This window comes from Neophocaena asiaeorientalis, unplaced genomic scaffold (genome assembly GCF_003031525.2).
Source record: "Neophocaena asiaeorientalis asiaeorientalis breed wild unplaced genomic scaffold, Neophocaena_asiaeorientalis_V1.1 scaffold230, whole genome shotgun sequence".
Lineage (NCBI taxonomy): Eukaryota > Metazoa > Chordata > Mammalia > Artiodactyla > Phocoenidae > Neophocaena > Neophocaena asiaeorientalis.
Window position 1 is genome coordinate 3,875,528 of NW_020175186.1, and position 13,779 is coordinate 3,889,306.

Consider the following 13,779-nt stretch of genomic DNA (forward strand, 5'->3'; position numbering starts at 1 on the left):
ATTCCTTGTAAAGTTTGAAGATCTCTCAAGGTGGACATATCCATTTGAAGATGTGTCCTGTAACATCCTAGTGAAACCTTTTAAAATTTCAGTTACTATTTTTCACACTTAAATCATAATTTTTTACATTTAAGTCACATTTACAGTTTTTCACACTTAAGTCACATTTACACTTTTTCACACTTACATAAGAGTTAAATCATACTTGAATCACTGTTGCAATTTTTTCACACTTAAATCATAAAGCCAAAAGATTTTTTGACAATCATTGTTTTAAAGCCCTCAGTAATGATTATTTGCATTTAATTGAATTAAATTTAATTTTACTTTTTCTAAGTGAAATTATTCTTCATGATTAAAAAGTCATGATGATATTTTGGCTTAAAATTGCATTAAATATGTCCTTTATTTGAAGAATACTAATATCTTTGTAGTACTGAATCTTCCCAACTAGGAGTATAATATGTCTCTCTGTTTATCAAATTTTTTATGTTAATTAGGATAGTTTTCTGCATTTTTTTCAGATAGAGGTCCTGCATATTTCCTGGAGATTATTCCTAGATGTATTGGATTTTTATAGTTATACTGTGATTTATAATATAGGTGAAAAGCAGGCCATGGCAGTCAGATGGGGGTGATACATAGAGTACTTTTTTATACAACCAAGGGACCATCTGGAGGCACAGTCATTGTGTAACAAGTCTGTTTATCACTGGGAAAATAAAAGGGTTTTACATAATACTACTAATTTGTTTTTCCATAGGAAAGAAGAAAAGAGTTTGAACAAAATCTCAGAAAAACAGGTCTTGAGTTGGAAATTGAAGATAAAATGGTAAATGTAATTGTTAATCTATATCAGAGTCTTAGTTTTTTAAGTTTTGTTTTCTTCTCCTCTGACCTTTGACTGGCTAGACTTTGTGTTTGGGAGTAAAACAATAGCTTTTTTGGCTACTGACATGTAACTGAGGATGGTAGGGCCTGTGGTCTTCCAGGTAAATAAGTAGGTCAGTGCTCTGAATTTGAGATGATAAGGGATGAGTGGAACACTTTAAAAATAGGCATAAATAGTTCTACTCAGGATCCAGAGAAAGTAAAGACATGGTTTTTGTTTCACATCTGTGTCATGTTGAAGGCAGCCTATAATCTAGCACCCTAACTAGTTAACCTGGCTATCTTGCAACACAACCTTCTAGTTAAGCCAAGACATTTTTTGTGCTTATGAATATGCCAAGTTTTTTTTTTTTAACCTCCTACCATTTACTGGTTTTCTAGAATTTTCTTCAAAATTACTTTTAAAGACCTATTTCAGATTCCACCCTGTCCATGAAACTCTAATACTCTCTACTTCTAAATTAATAGTCTCTACTTCTTATTTATCCCTGTATTTTACTGAACTAGTAAATATGAATTATACCACATGTTCTATGTGTAACTTAATTATTCTCCTGTGTAATGAACCCTTATTACCTAAAGTTCCTCCTTTAGGTGTAGGTGATACATCAAAACTGGGTAAGAAGAGGGAGTATATCTTATACTTTGTATGTATTTCTCATATACCCTAAACACAGTTCTAAGCTTATAGCTAGTTGCTAAAAACTTAAGAGATTTCCCAGAACCACATGTGTTTCTATGGACTTCAGACTAGTGTACATTGACCCTGAAATATATTTTTTAAAGTATTCTTTGTCTCTGTCTGTCTCTATGTCTCTCTGTCACACACACACACACACACACACACACACACATATAGTATACACATATATACATATATATGTAAGTATAATATATATAACTGTTTTGAGCATTTGCAAAGTTTTGCTGAAATTTTTCAATAAATTGAAAATACTTGATGTCTTTAATTTGTTTGAGATTTTGTAAAATTTTCTTTCTTTAATCAACTCAGTAATCTTTCTGTTATTTTGCCTCCATCTTATACAGAACTCCGAAGATGGGAAAACTTATTTTGTCAAGATCCATGCCCCTTGGGAGGTATTAGTTACTTACGCTGAAGTGTTGGGAATCAAAATGCCTATTAAGGAGAGTGATATTCCTCGAGCTGACAAAACCCCTTTTAGCTGTATGCTTGGACCTCTGAAGCTCCCAAGGAATGTGAAGCATCCTCATGCTGAATATTTCACTGCCCAATTCACCAGACATCGGCAGGAGCTCTTCCTCATTGAAGATGAGTCAAGCTTCTTTCCATCCTCATCAAGAAACAGAATTGTAGGTAGAGAAGACCTTTGGGCACATCCCTTGGCGTAAGGGATGTGTGCCTGTGTGTGCTTTTATATGTGTGCATGTGTGATACTATGTCTACAAGATGTTTCTGTTTAAATTTTGATAAGTGTTCGGTGGTACTGGGCAGGTTTGAAAGGCTACTTGGACCGCTTAACGCTGTTAACCTCCCTACTTCTCCAGCTGTCGTTTAAAAATGAGTGGTTGACAGTGTGGACACAGCAAAGAGAGGCCTCTTGCAATATTGGGGAAATCACTTAATTGAGAGCCAGAGGACTTCGGTTTTGTAAGATTTTTGTAAAATGGTTTTATAAACTTATAGTTAGGTTTTATAAATTCAGTGCATAGCAGAAAGAATATTGGTCATTCCAACTGGAAATGGAATGTTTTAATTGCTTTGTATATGGTGTTGACTGAAAAAAATACACAACCTAAAAGTTGAGAATTATGTTTTATTCAAGGACATTACTGTGAACTCTGAGGAACTGTTATAACAGGTAAGGGAGGAGCCAGGGTACATAGGACTTGTTGCTGGAAAAAATACATGTAGTGGGACATTAAAAGATTACTGCTAATCACAAAAACCAGATATCTCAAGTTAATGATTTTAGTGCTTTTCTATGCATGGGAAGATACAAGAGTCTGGGCTCATCGAAATTATTCCTTTGATATGCCTCTTAACTATGTAGGACGTGTATCCTGTTTTTCTCCATCCTGAATTCCCTGTTGTGGGGAGGCTACAGTGGCTGACGGCTTGGTGGCAGGCAATATTCCTTGTTTACTGACATGGCAGGTGCCATATTACTTTGTTCACAATAGATAGCATTTGAGAAACATCAGAACTTTTTCCTTCCATTTAAAACTGTTTTCAGTCTTTCTTTTTTTTAATTTTTTTTTTAATTTGTGTTTTCAGTCTTTTGAATAATAATATTTCCTCTCCATTTGTAGTCCTAGGGTCTTGAAACTTCCCATTGACAAGGAAAAAAAAATGTGTATGTGTTACACTATCACCCTTTACAAAATTTTGTACTAATTTAGAGTCCTATTAACAACATAGGAGAATGCTGTTTTCCACATATCTTTCTCAACACTAAAAAGTATCAATCTTTCTTTTTCTTTCTTTTTAAACTGTAGCATAACATAAATAGAGATAGGCACACAAGTGTGCACTGCTCTTTGAATTCAATCACAAAATGAACACAGCTATGTAACCACCACCCAGATCAAAAGAGAAAACTTTCCTAGCCCTCCAGAAGCCCTAGTGCCTCCTTCCAGTCACTATTCCTGTCCCTCTCAGCAGAGGTAGAGTTTCACTTTTAACAGCAGAGATTAACATAATCTTTTTTTTTATAAAATTTATAAAATTTTATAAAATTTATAAAAAATGGAGTCATACAGTATGTATTCTTTTGAGTCTGGCTTCTTTGGCTCAACATTTATTTGGTTGATTAAATTAGCTGTGGTTGGTTAATTTTATTCATTAATTTTCATTACTTTCTATGGAAACTTATTTGTGTATGTATCATTATGGTTTAATTTACAATATCAAATGAGATTTATCTCCTTGTTTATGTTTATTGGGCATTTAGATATGCACTTTTTTTTTTTTTTTGCGGTACGCGGGCCTCTCACTGTTGTGGCCTCTCCCGTTGTGGAGCACAGGCTCCGGATGCGCAGGCTCAGTGGCCATGGCTCATGGGCCCAGCCGCTCCGTGGCATGTGGGATCTTCCCGGACCGGGGCACGAACCCGTGTACCCTGCATCGGCAGGCAGACTCTCAACCACTGCACCACCAGGGAAGCCCTAGATATGCACTTTTGTTAAGTCCCTGCTAATGTCTCTTGATTTTGTTTTTCAGTTAGGTCTTCCCTTGTTGATTTGTAGGAACAGTTTATATATTCTTTATTTGAACCCTTTATTCATTATATATTTTACTGATATTTTCTTACTTTGTGCTTCCTTTTTCATCCTTTTTATGGTTTCTTTTCATAAACAGATGTTTTTAATTTTAATGCACACTTGACTCTTGAACAACATGGGTTTGAAATGCAAGCGTCCACTTATGCATGGATTTTTTTCAATAGTAAATACTACACTACTACATGATCCATGGTTGGTTGAATTCTTAGATGTGGAACCGCAGATATGGAGGGACCTTGTGTACAGAAGGCAAACTATATATTATACTCACATTTCTGGCTGCCCAAAGGGTCAGTGCCCCTACCCCAATGTTGTTCAAGGGTCAACTGTAGTCTACGTTCTTGAGCCTTTACTTTATGAATAAAGCTGTTAACCTTTAACTACCACCAAGATCATGAAGTTATTTCCTGTATTCTAGAAGTTGTATTATTTTACTCTTCACATTGAGAACTACTGTCCATTTGGAATTAATTTTTCTTCATGGTGCAAAATAGAGGCCTTTTCTCCCCCATATGTATAGTCATTTGACTTACACCAATTACTGAAAACATTCAACTTTTCATATTGTTTTACAGTTCCCTCTTTGTCATAACTCATGTGTCTAGATATTCATAGATCCACTTCTGGATTTTATTCTGCTCCTTTGACCTATGTCTGTTTTTGTATCCATACCGACAATGTTGAACTTTGACTGAGTTCTGTTCCCAGAAAATCGGGACAATTTAAAAAAATCTCCCACTCTTCTTGTTCTGTAAAACCGCTTACTGCAAAGAACCACCCTTCCCTATATGACTTAAAGAATATTCATAGATAACCCCCCTGTTTGACTTGACAGCACTGTTTGCCACATAATTTATTCTAAATTCATCTGCTAATTGAAGTGTTCATCAGTATTAGTTGTCTCTATCCCAAATAATAATAATAAAAATAAAAACTTCTCATATATCTATGTGGAGCAGGTAGTTACAGCTTAGAACCAGGTGCCTAGACCACACTCCCATAGAGCCAAGGAAACAGGGATGTTATCTTTCTTGATGTTTACATTTAAAAGAGATGGTTCCTGGAAAACTTAAGAAAAACACTCCTGAGTTATGAAACTGGCAAGAGGCTTATTTAGCTTTTAAAAATATTTACATACATCTCAAAGAGAAGAGAAAAAGAATTTATAATTACAAGTTCTCTAAAGGAAATGCTCTAAGGTTTGGCACCAGGGAAATTTCAGTTCTTTCCTTCCTTCCTCCGTCCCTCCATCTTTCTTTACTCTCTTTCTTCTTTCTCTTTCTCCCTTCCTTCCTTCTTTCCTTCCTCCCTCCCTCCCTCCCTCTCTCTCTCTCTCTTTCTTTCTTTCTTTCTCTCTCTTTCTTTCTTTCTTTCTTTCTTTCTTTCTTATTGATATATTATAACATATACCAAACCCATGTATCCAAATTTGTATTCATCTTAAAGTAATCATATTTGGAAGTATATACTTAATCCAGTGACCCTGCAAATGTGCAAAATAATTTTGAGATTACTTAAAATACTCTTACTGTTAATAATAGCAAACACTTAAATAGCACTTACTATGTACTAGGCATTTTTTTTTGTACAACATAGTGATTCAATAATTTTGCAGATTATGCTCCATTTAAAGTTATAAAATACTGGCTATATTCCCTGTGCTGTACAATATATCCATGTATCCTATTTATTTTATTCATAGTAGTTTGTACCTCTTATTCCCTATCCCTATCTCACCCCTCCCTCCATCCCTCTCCGCACTGGTAACCACTAGTTTGTTCTCTATCTTTGTGAATCTGTTTCTGTTTTGTTATGTTCATTCATTTATTTTATTTTTTAGTTTCTACATATCACATTCTACTGTAAGTGATAACTTACAGTATTTGTCTTTCTCTGACTTATTTCACTAAGAATAATAACCCCCAGGTCCATCCATGTTGTTGTGAATGGCAAAATTGACTTCTTTTTTTGTGGCTGAGTAGTATTTTAGGTCTATATTTACCCTTACAATTTCTTCCTTTCGTTATTACTTTATAGTGATAAACGTTAGACACATTCCCATTCTTTGTTTCATAAATGGTTAGCTGAACTATGTATCCTCATTGATCCCTTGAAACAAAGGACTGTTAGGTAAATTAACCAAAATTCAGTTGAACTTACTTCCCCAAAAGACCCTAAACTTTGCTGCACCCTCAACCGTAGCCAATGTTGGCATGTAGACTAGCCCTTCCTTAACACAAAGAAAGACACTTCCTGAACTTGGCTTACTTCTCCCTATAAAAGAAGTCATTTTATGCTTGGCTTTTCAGATGTTCCCAGATCTCTCTATTGCAACAGTCCCCCTCATCCTCTTGCAGTAATCGTTAAAATCTTTCCTAAGTTTGGATTTGTTTTTGTTTGACAACACCATGCTGTATTTATTACCATAGCTTTATAATAAGTCTTAATATTTGGAAGAGTAAAATTTTCCACTTTGTTAGCTCCCCAGTGCAGAGTTATTTTTGGAGAATCTTTTTGGTGAATCTTTCCTAGAGAAATAATCCAAAGTATGTAAAATAGTTAATATTTATCACATTATTTATAAAAATCAAAACGATTTTGCATGAAGTATCATTTATTTACCAAGACATAATATTAAACTGCCCTTAAAATGAATAACCAGATTAAATAATGATGATTATCTAATGTTTGTCAAGGGTGACAAACATTGCAATCAACAATTCCTTAAACAATAAAATATTTAAAAGGAGGGGTGAAGAGAAGTATACCTAAAACAGTGCTAAGAAGAAGGACCTTCAAGATGGTGGAGGAGTAAGATGTGGAGATCACCTTCCTCCCCACAAATACATCAAACACATCTACATGTGGAACAGCTCCTACAGAACACCTACTGAACACTGGCAGAAGACCTCAGACTTTCCAAAAGGCATGAAACTCTACATGTACCTGGCCGTGTGGCTGACAGGGTCTTGGTACTCTGGCCGGGTGTCAGGCCTGAGACTCTGAAGTGGGAGAGCCGAGTGCAGGACATTGGACCACCAGAGACCTCATAATATCAATTGGCGAGACATGTCCCAGAGATCTCTGTTTCAACGCTAAGACCTAACTCCACTCAATGACGAGCAAGCTCCAGTGCTGGACACTGCACGCCAAACAACGAGCAAGACAGGAACACAACCCCACCCATAAGCAGAGAGGCTGCCTAAAATAATAAGTTCACAGACACTCCAAAACACCACCGGACACAGTCCTGCCCACCAGAAAGACAAGATCCAGCCTCATCCACCAGAACGCATGCACCAGTCCCCTCCGGGCAGACACCAAAAATAATGGGAACTACAAACCTGCAGCCTGCAAAAAAGAAACCCCAAACACAGTAAGTTAAGCAAAATCAGAAGACAGAGAAGCACACAGCAGATGAAGGAGCAAGATAAGAACCTATCAAACCAAACAAACGAAGAGGAAATAGGCAGTCTACCTGAAGAAGAATTCAGAGTAATGATAGTAAAGACGATCCACGCGTCTGGAGCCCATGCTCCACAACAAGAGAAGCCACCGTAATGAGAAACCCATGCACCGCAACGAAGAGTAGTCCCCACTCACTGCAACTAGAGAAAACGTGTGCACAGCAACAAAGACCCAATGCAGCCAAAAAAAAAAAAAAAATTCTCTAGAAGAAATCAATAGCAGAATAACTGAGGCAGAAGAATGGATAAGTGACCTGGAAGATAAAATAGTGGAAATAGCTACTGCAGAGCAGAATAAACAAACAGAATGAAAAGAATTGAGGAGAGTTTCAGAAACCTCTGGGACAACATTAAACACAACAACATTCGAATTATAGGGGTCCCAGAAGAAGAAGACAAAAAGAAAGGGACTGAGAAAATATTTGAAGAGATTATAGTTGAAAACTTCCCTAATATGGGAAAGGAAATACTCAGTCAAGTCCAGGAAGCACAGAGAGTCCCATACAGGATAAAACCAAGGAGAAACACACCAAGACACATATTAATCAAACTATCAAAAATTAAATACAAAGGAAAAATATTAAAAGCAGCAAGGGAAAAGCAACAAATAACGCACAAGGGAATCCCCATAAGGTTAACAGCTGATCTTTCAGCAGAAACTCTGCAAGCCAGAAGGGAGTGGCAGGACATATTTAAAGTGATGAAAGGGAAAAAACTACAACCAAGATTCATCTACCCCGCAAGGAACTCATTCAGATTCAAAGGAGAAATTAAAACCTTTACAGACAAGCAAAATCTAAGAGAATTCAACACCACCAAACCAGCTTTACAACAAATGCTAAAGGAGATTCTCTAGGCAGGAGACACAGGACAAGGAAAAGACCTACAATAACAAACCCAAAACAATTAAGAAAATGGTAATAGGAACATGCATATTGATAATTATCTTAAATGTAAATGGATTAAATGCTCCAGCCAAAAGACATAGACTGGCTGAATGGATATAAAAACAAGACCCATCTATATGCTGTCTACAAGAGACTCACTTCAGACCTAGGGACACATAGACTGAAAGTGAGGGGATGGAAAAAGGTATTCCATGCAAATGGAAATCATAAGAAAGCTGCAGTAGCAATTCTCATATCAGACATAAATGACTTTAAAATAAAGACTATTACAAGAGACAAAGAAGGACACTACATAATGATCAAAGGATCAATCCAAGAAGAAGATATAACAATTGTAAATATTTATGCACCCAAATAGGAGCACCTCAATACATAAGGCAAGTGCTAACAGTCATAAAAGGGGAAATCGACAGTAACACAATCATAGTAGGGGACTTTAACACCCCACTTTCACCAATGAACAGATCATCCAAAATGAAAATAAATAAGGAAACACAAAATTTAAATGACACATTAAACAAGACGGACTTAAATGATATTTATAGGACATTCCATCCAAAAACAACAGAATACACTTACTTCTCAAGTGCTCATGGAACGTTCTCCAGGATAGATCATATCTTGGGTCACAAATCAAGCCTTGGTAAATTTAAGAAAATTGAAATTGTATCAAGTATCTTTTCTGACCACAATGCTATGAGACTCGATATCAATTACAGGAAAAAAGCTACTAAATAACCATGAGATCACTGAAGAAATCAAAGAGGAAATCAAAATACCTAGAAACAAATGACAATGAAAACATGACATGACAACCCAAAACCTATGGGATGCAGCAAAAGCAGTTCTAAGAGGGAGGTTTATAGCAATACAATGCTACCTCAAGAGACAAGAAACATCTCAAATAAACAACCTAACCTTACACCTAAAGCAATTAGAGAAAGAAGAACAAAAAACCTCCAAAGTTAGCAGATGGAAAGAAATCATAAAGATCGTATCAGAAATAAATGAAAAAGAAATGAAGGAAACAATAGCAAAGATCAATAAAACTAAAATCTGATTCTTTGAGAAGATAAACAAAATTGATAACCATTAGCCAGACTCATCAAGAAAAAAGGAAGACTCAAATCAATAGAATTAGAAATGGAAAAGGAGACGTAACAACTGACACTGAAGAAATACAAAGGATCCTGAGAGATTACTACAAGCAACTATATGCCAATAAAATGGTCAACCTGGAAGAAATGGACAAATTCTTAGAAAAGCACAACCTTCTGTGACTGAACCAGGAAGAAATAGAAAATATAAACAGACCAATCACAAGCACTGAAATTGAAACTGTGATTAATAATCTTCCAACAAACAAAAGCCCAGGACAAGATGGCTTCACAGGCGAATTCTATCAAACATTTAGAGAAGAGCTACACCTATCCTCAAACTCTTCCGAAATACAGCAGAGGGAGGAACACTCCCAAACTCATTCTGTGAGGCCACCATCACCCTGATACCAAAACCAGACAAAGATGTGACAAAAAAAGAAGACTACAGGCCAATATCCCTGATGAACATAAATGCAAAAATCTTCAACAAAATACTAACAAACAGAATGCAACAGCACGTTAAAAGGATCATACACCATGATCAGGTGGGGTTTATCCCAGGAATGCAAGGATTCTTCAATATACACAAATCAATCAAAATGATACACCATATAAACCAACTGAAGGATAAAAGCCATATGATAATCTTAATTGATGCAGAAAAGTTTTCAACAAGATTCAACACCCATTTATTATAAAAACTCTCCAGAAAGTAGGCATAGAGAGAACTTACCTCAACATAGTAAAGGCCATATATGACAAACCCACAGCCAACATTGTTCTCAATGGTGAAAAATTGAAACCATTTCCACTAAGATCAGGAACAAGACAAGGTTGCCCACTCTCACCACTATTATTCCACATAGTTTTGGAAGTTTTAGCCACAGCAGTCAGAGAAGAAAAAGAAGTAAAAGGAATCCAAATCGGAAAAGAAGTAGTTAAAATGTCACTGTTTTCAGATGACATGATAGTATATATACTGAATCCTAAAGATGCTACCAGAAAACCACTAGATCTAATCAATGAATTTTGTAAAGTAGCAGGATACAAAATTAATGCACAGAAATCTCTTGCATTCCTATACACTAATGATGAAAAATCTGAAAGAGAAATTAAGGAAATGCTGCCATTTACCATTGCAACAAAAAGAATAAAATACCTAGGAATAAACGTACCTAAGGAGACAAAAGACCTGTATGCAGAAAACTATGACACTGATGAAAGAAAGATGATACAAACAGGTGGAGAGATATACCATGTTCTTGGATTGGAAGAATCAACATTGTGAAAAAAACCCAAACCAATCTGCAGATTCAGTGCAATCCCTATCAAGCTACCAATTTCATTTTTCACAGAACTATAACAAAAAATTTCACAATTTGTATGGAAACACAAAAGACCCCGAATAGCTAAAGCAATGTTGAGAACGAAAAACGGAGCTGGATGAATCAGGCTCCTGGACTTCAGACTATACTACAAAGCTACAGTAGTCAAGACAGTATGGTACTGGCACAAAAACAGAAATATAGATCAATGGAACAGGATAGAAAGCCTGGAGATGAACTCACACACATATGGTCCCCTTATCTTTGATAAAGGAGGCAAGAATATACAATGGAGAAAAGACAGCCTCTTCAATAAATGTTGCTGGGAAAACTGGACAGCTACATGTAAGAGAATGAAATTAGAACACTCCTTAACACCATACAAAAAAATAAACTCAAAATGTATTAAAGACCTAAATTTAAGGCGAGACACTAAAACTCTTAGAGGAAAACATAGGTAGAACACTCTATGACATAAATCACAGCAATATCCTTTTGGACACACCTTCTAGAGAAATGGAAATAAAAACAAAAGTAAACGAATGGGACCTAATGAAACTTAAAATCTTTTGCACAGCAAAGCAAACCATAAACAAGACAAAAATACAACCCTCAGAATGGGAGAAAAAATTGCTAATGAAGCAACTGACAAAGGATTAATCTCCAAAATATACAAACAGCTCATGCTGCTCAATATCAATAAAACAAACAATGCAATCCAAAAATGGGCAGAAGACCTAAATAGACATTTCTCCAAAGAAAATATACAGATTGCCAACAAACACATGAAAGGATGCTGAACCTCACTAATCATTAGAGGAGTACAAATTAAAACCACAATGAGGTATCACCTCACACAGGTCAGAATGGCCATCATCAAAAAATCTACAAGCAACAAATGCTGGAGAGGCTGTGGAGAAAAGGGAACCCTCTTGCACTGTTGGTGAGAATGTAAATTGATACAGCCACTGTGGAGAACAGTATGGAGGTTCCTTAAAAAACTAAAAATACAACTACCATATGACCCAGCAATCCCACTACTGGGCATATACCCTGAGCAAACCATAATTCAAAAAGATTCATGTACCACAATGTTCACTGCAGCTCTATTTACAATAGCCAGGACATGGAAGCAACCTAAGTGTCCATTGACAGATGAATGGATAAAGAAATGTGGCACATATATACAATGGAATATTACTAAGTCATAAAGAGAAACGAAATTGAGTTATTTATAGTGAGGTGGATGGACCTAGAGTCTGTCCTACAGAGTGAATAATTCAGAAAGAAAAACAAATACCATATGCTAACACATATATATGGAATCTAAAAGAAAAAAAATTTTTCTGAGGAGTCTAGGGGCAGGACAGGAATAAAGACATGGACATAGAGAGTGGACTTGAGGACACGGGGTGGGGGAAGGGTAAGCTGAGAAGAAGTGAGAGAGTGGCATTTACATATATACAAATGTAGACTAGATAGCTAGTGGGAAGCAGCCTATGACACAGGGAGATCAGCTCAGTACTTTGTGACCACCCAGAGGGGTGGGATGGGGAGGGTGGGAGGGAGATGCAAGAGGGAAGGGATATGGGGATATATGTGTATGTATGGCTGACTCACTTTGTTATACGCAGAATCTAACAACATTGTGGGGCAATTATACTCCAATAAAGATATTTTTAAAAAAGGAAAAATAAAGTTTATGGAACCAAAAATGTAAAAAAAAAAAAAAAGTTATGGTCAGCTTGGGAAGATTCTTTTAACCTCTATTCTCTCCTGCCGTAGAAATAAACTTTTTTTTTGAGATTAAAAAAAATAGAAAAAAAATAGAACAGTGCTAAAATGGCCAAAGTCAGCAGTCAGAAAAGCAGAAATACTGGTAAGTTCCTGCAAGACAAAAAACAGATGAGATTGAATTGAGAAATATACAAAAGCAGAGGACACAAAGCCCAAATTATTTGGAGGAAAAAACTGATAAAAATATGTAAATGATTGCAAAGTAGTTGCAGAGGTGTGAAAATCTTGAGTTAATAAATTCTGATATCAAGAAAAGGCCCTATTCAAAACATCAGAGTAATTAATGAAAAGTATTCAAGACAGCTTGGCCAAGTGTCAATTCTACTCCATATTATCCTACCTGAACTATTAGTAGCAGTGGTATTGGACTCTAACTTGAAACCCTGATTATAGTATGAATTCTGGTACAAAGGACTCGCAGGGGAGCTTGGGACAGGAGAAGAAAAATAACTTATATGACCCATTCCCCCTCTCCCCAAGGGAATAAGGAGCTCTCATACCCAGGAGGTGAAATACCTGTGACTCCATACAACCCCAACCTCTACATCTTCCCCCAAACAGAAAGGGGAAGGTTCCTTCCATAATCAGAGCCTGTACTGAGGCAAAGTAGACTCTGTTAAATTGTGACTTGAAAAAACTATAGAAAGCATAAAGTTCTGAAATGTGTGTTTCTTTATGCTTACCTTATAGGTTTATTATATTCTCTCACGGTGTCCTTTTGGCATAGAGGATGGGAAGAAAAGGTTTGGGATTGAAAGACTGCTAAATTCTCACACTTATTCATCTGCCTTTCCACTCCATGATGTAAGTATGTGCTTGGTCTTGAAATACTGAGCCCATTTTCCCTTTCCCACATTCAGAGGCTGCCTTGTTGGGAGAAGGAATCTTCCATTTGCTTCCTGTTTTATGACGGGTTGCTTAATCTCGCTCATGTTGGGAAAATCCCCACAGACTCCCTAGGTCCAAGCTAAGAACTATGCTGAAACACATAGTTATTACCTCTCTACATTGAGATTTCGGTGGAAAT

At 36.3% G+C, this 13,779-nt stretch overlaps 1 protein-coding gene across 1 annotated transcript in view; it reads left to right on the forward strand.

The window, feature by feature from the left end:
* ANO5 (anoctamin 5) overlaps positions 1-13,779 on the forward strand; it is a 96,360-nt gene that overhangs the window by 35,311 nt on the left and 47,270 nt on the right. The window contains exons 6-8 of the mRNA XM_024764704.1: positions 764-832; positions 1,939-2,223; positions 13,443-13,556. Of these exons, the coding sequence (XP_024620472.1) occupies positions 764-832; positions 1,939-2,223; positions 13,443-13,556 (468 nt within the window). The remainder of the gene's footprint in view (positions 1-763; positions 833-1,938; positions 2,224-13,442; positions 13,557-13,779) is intronic.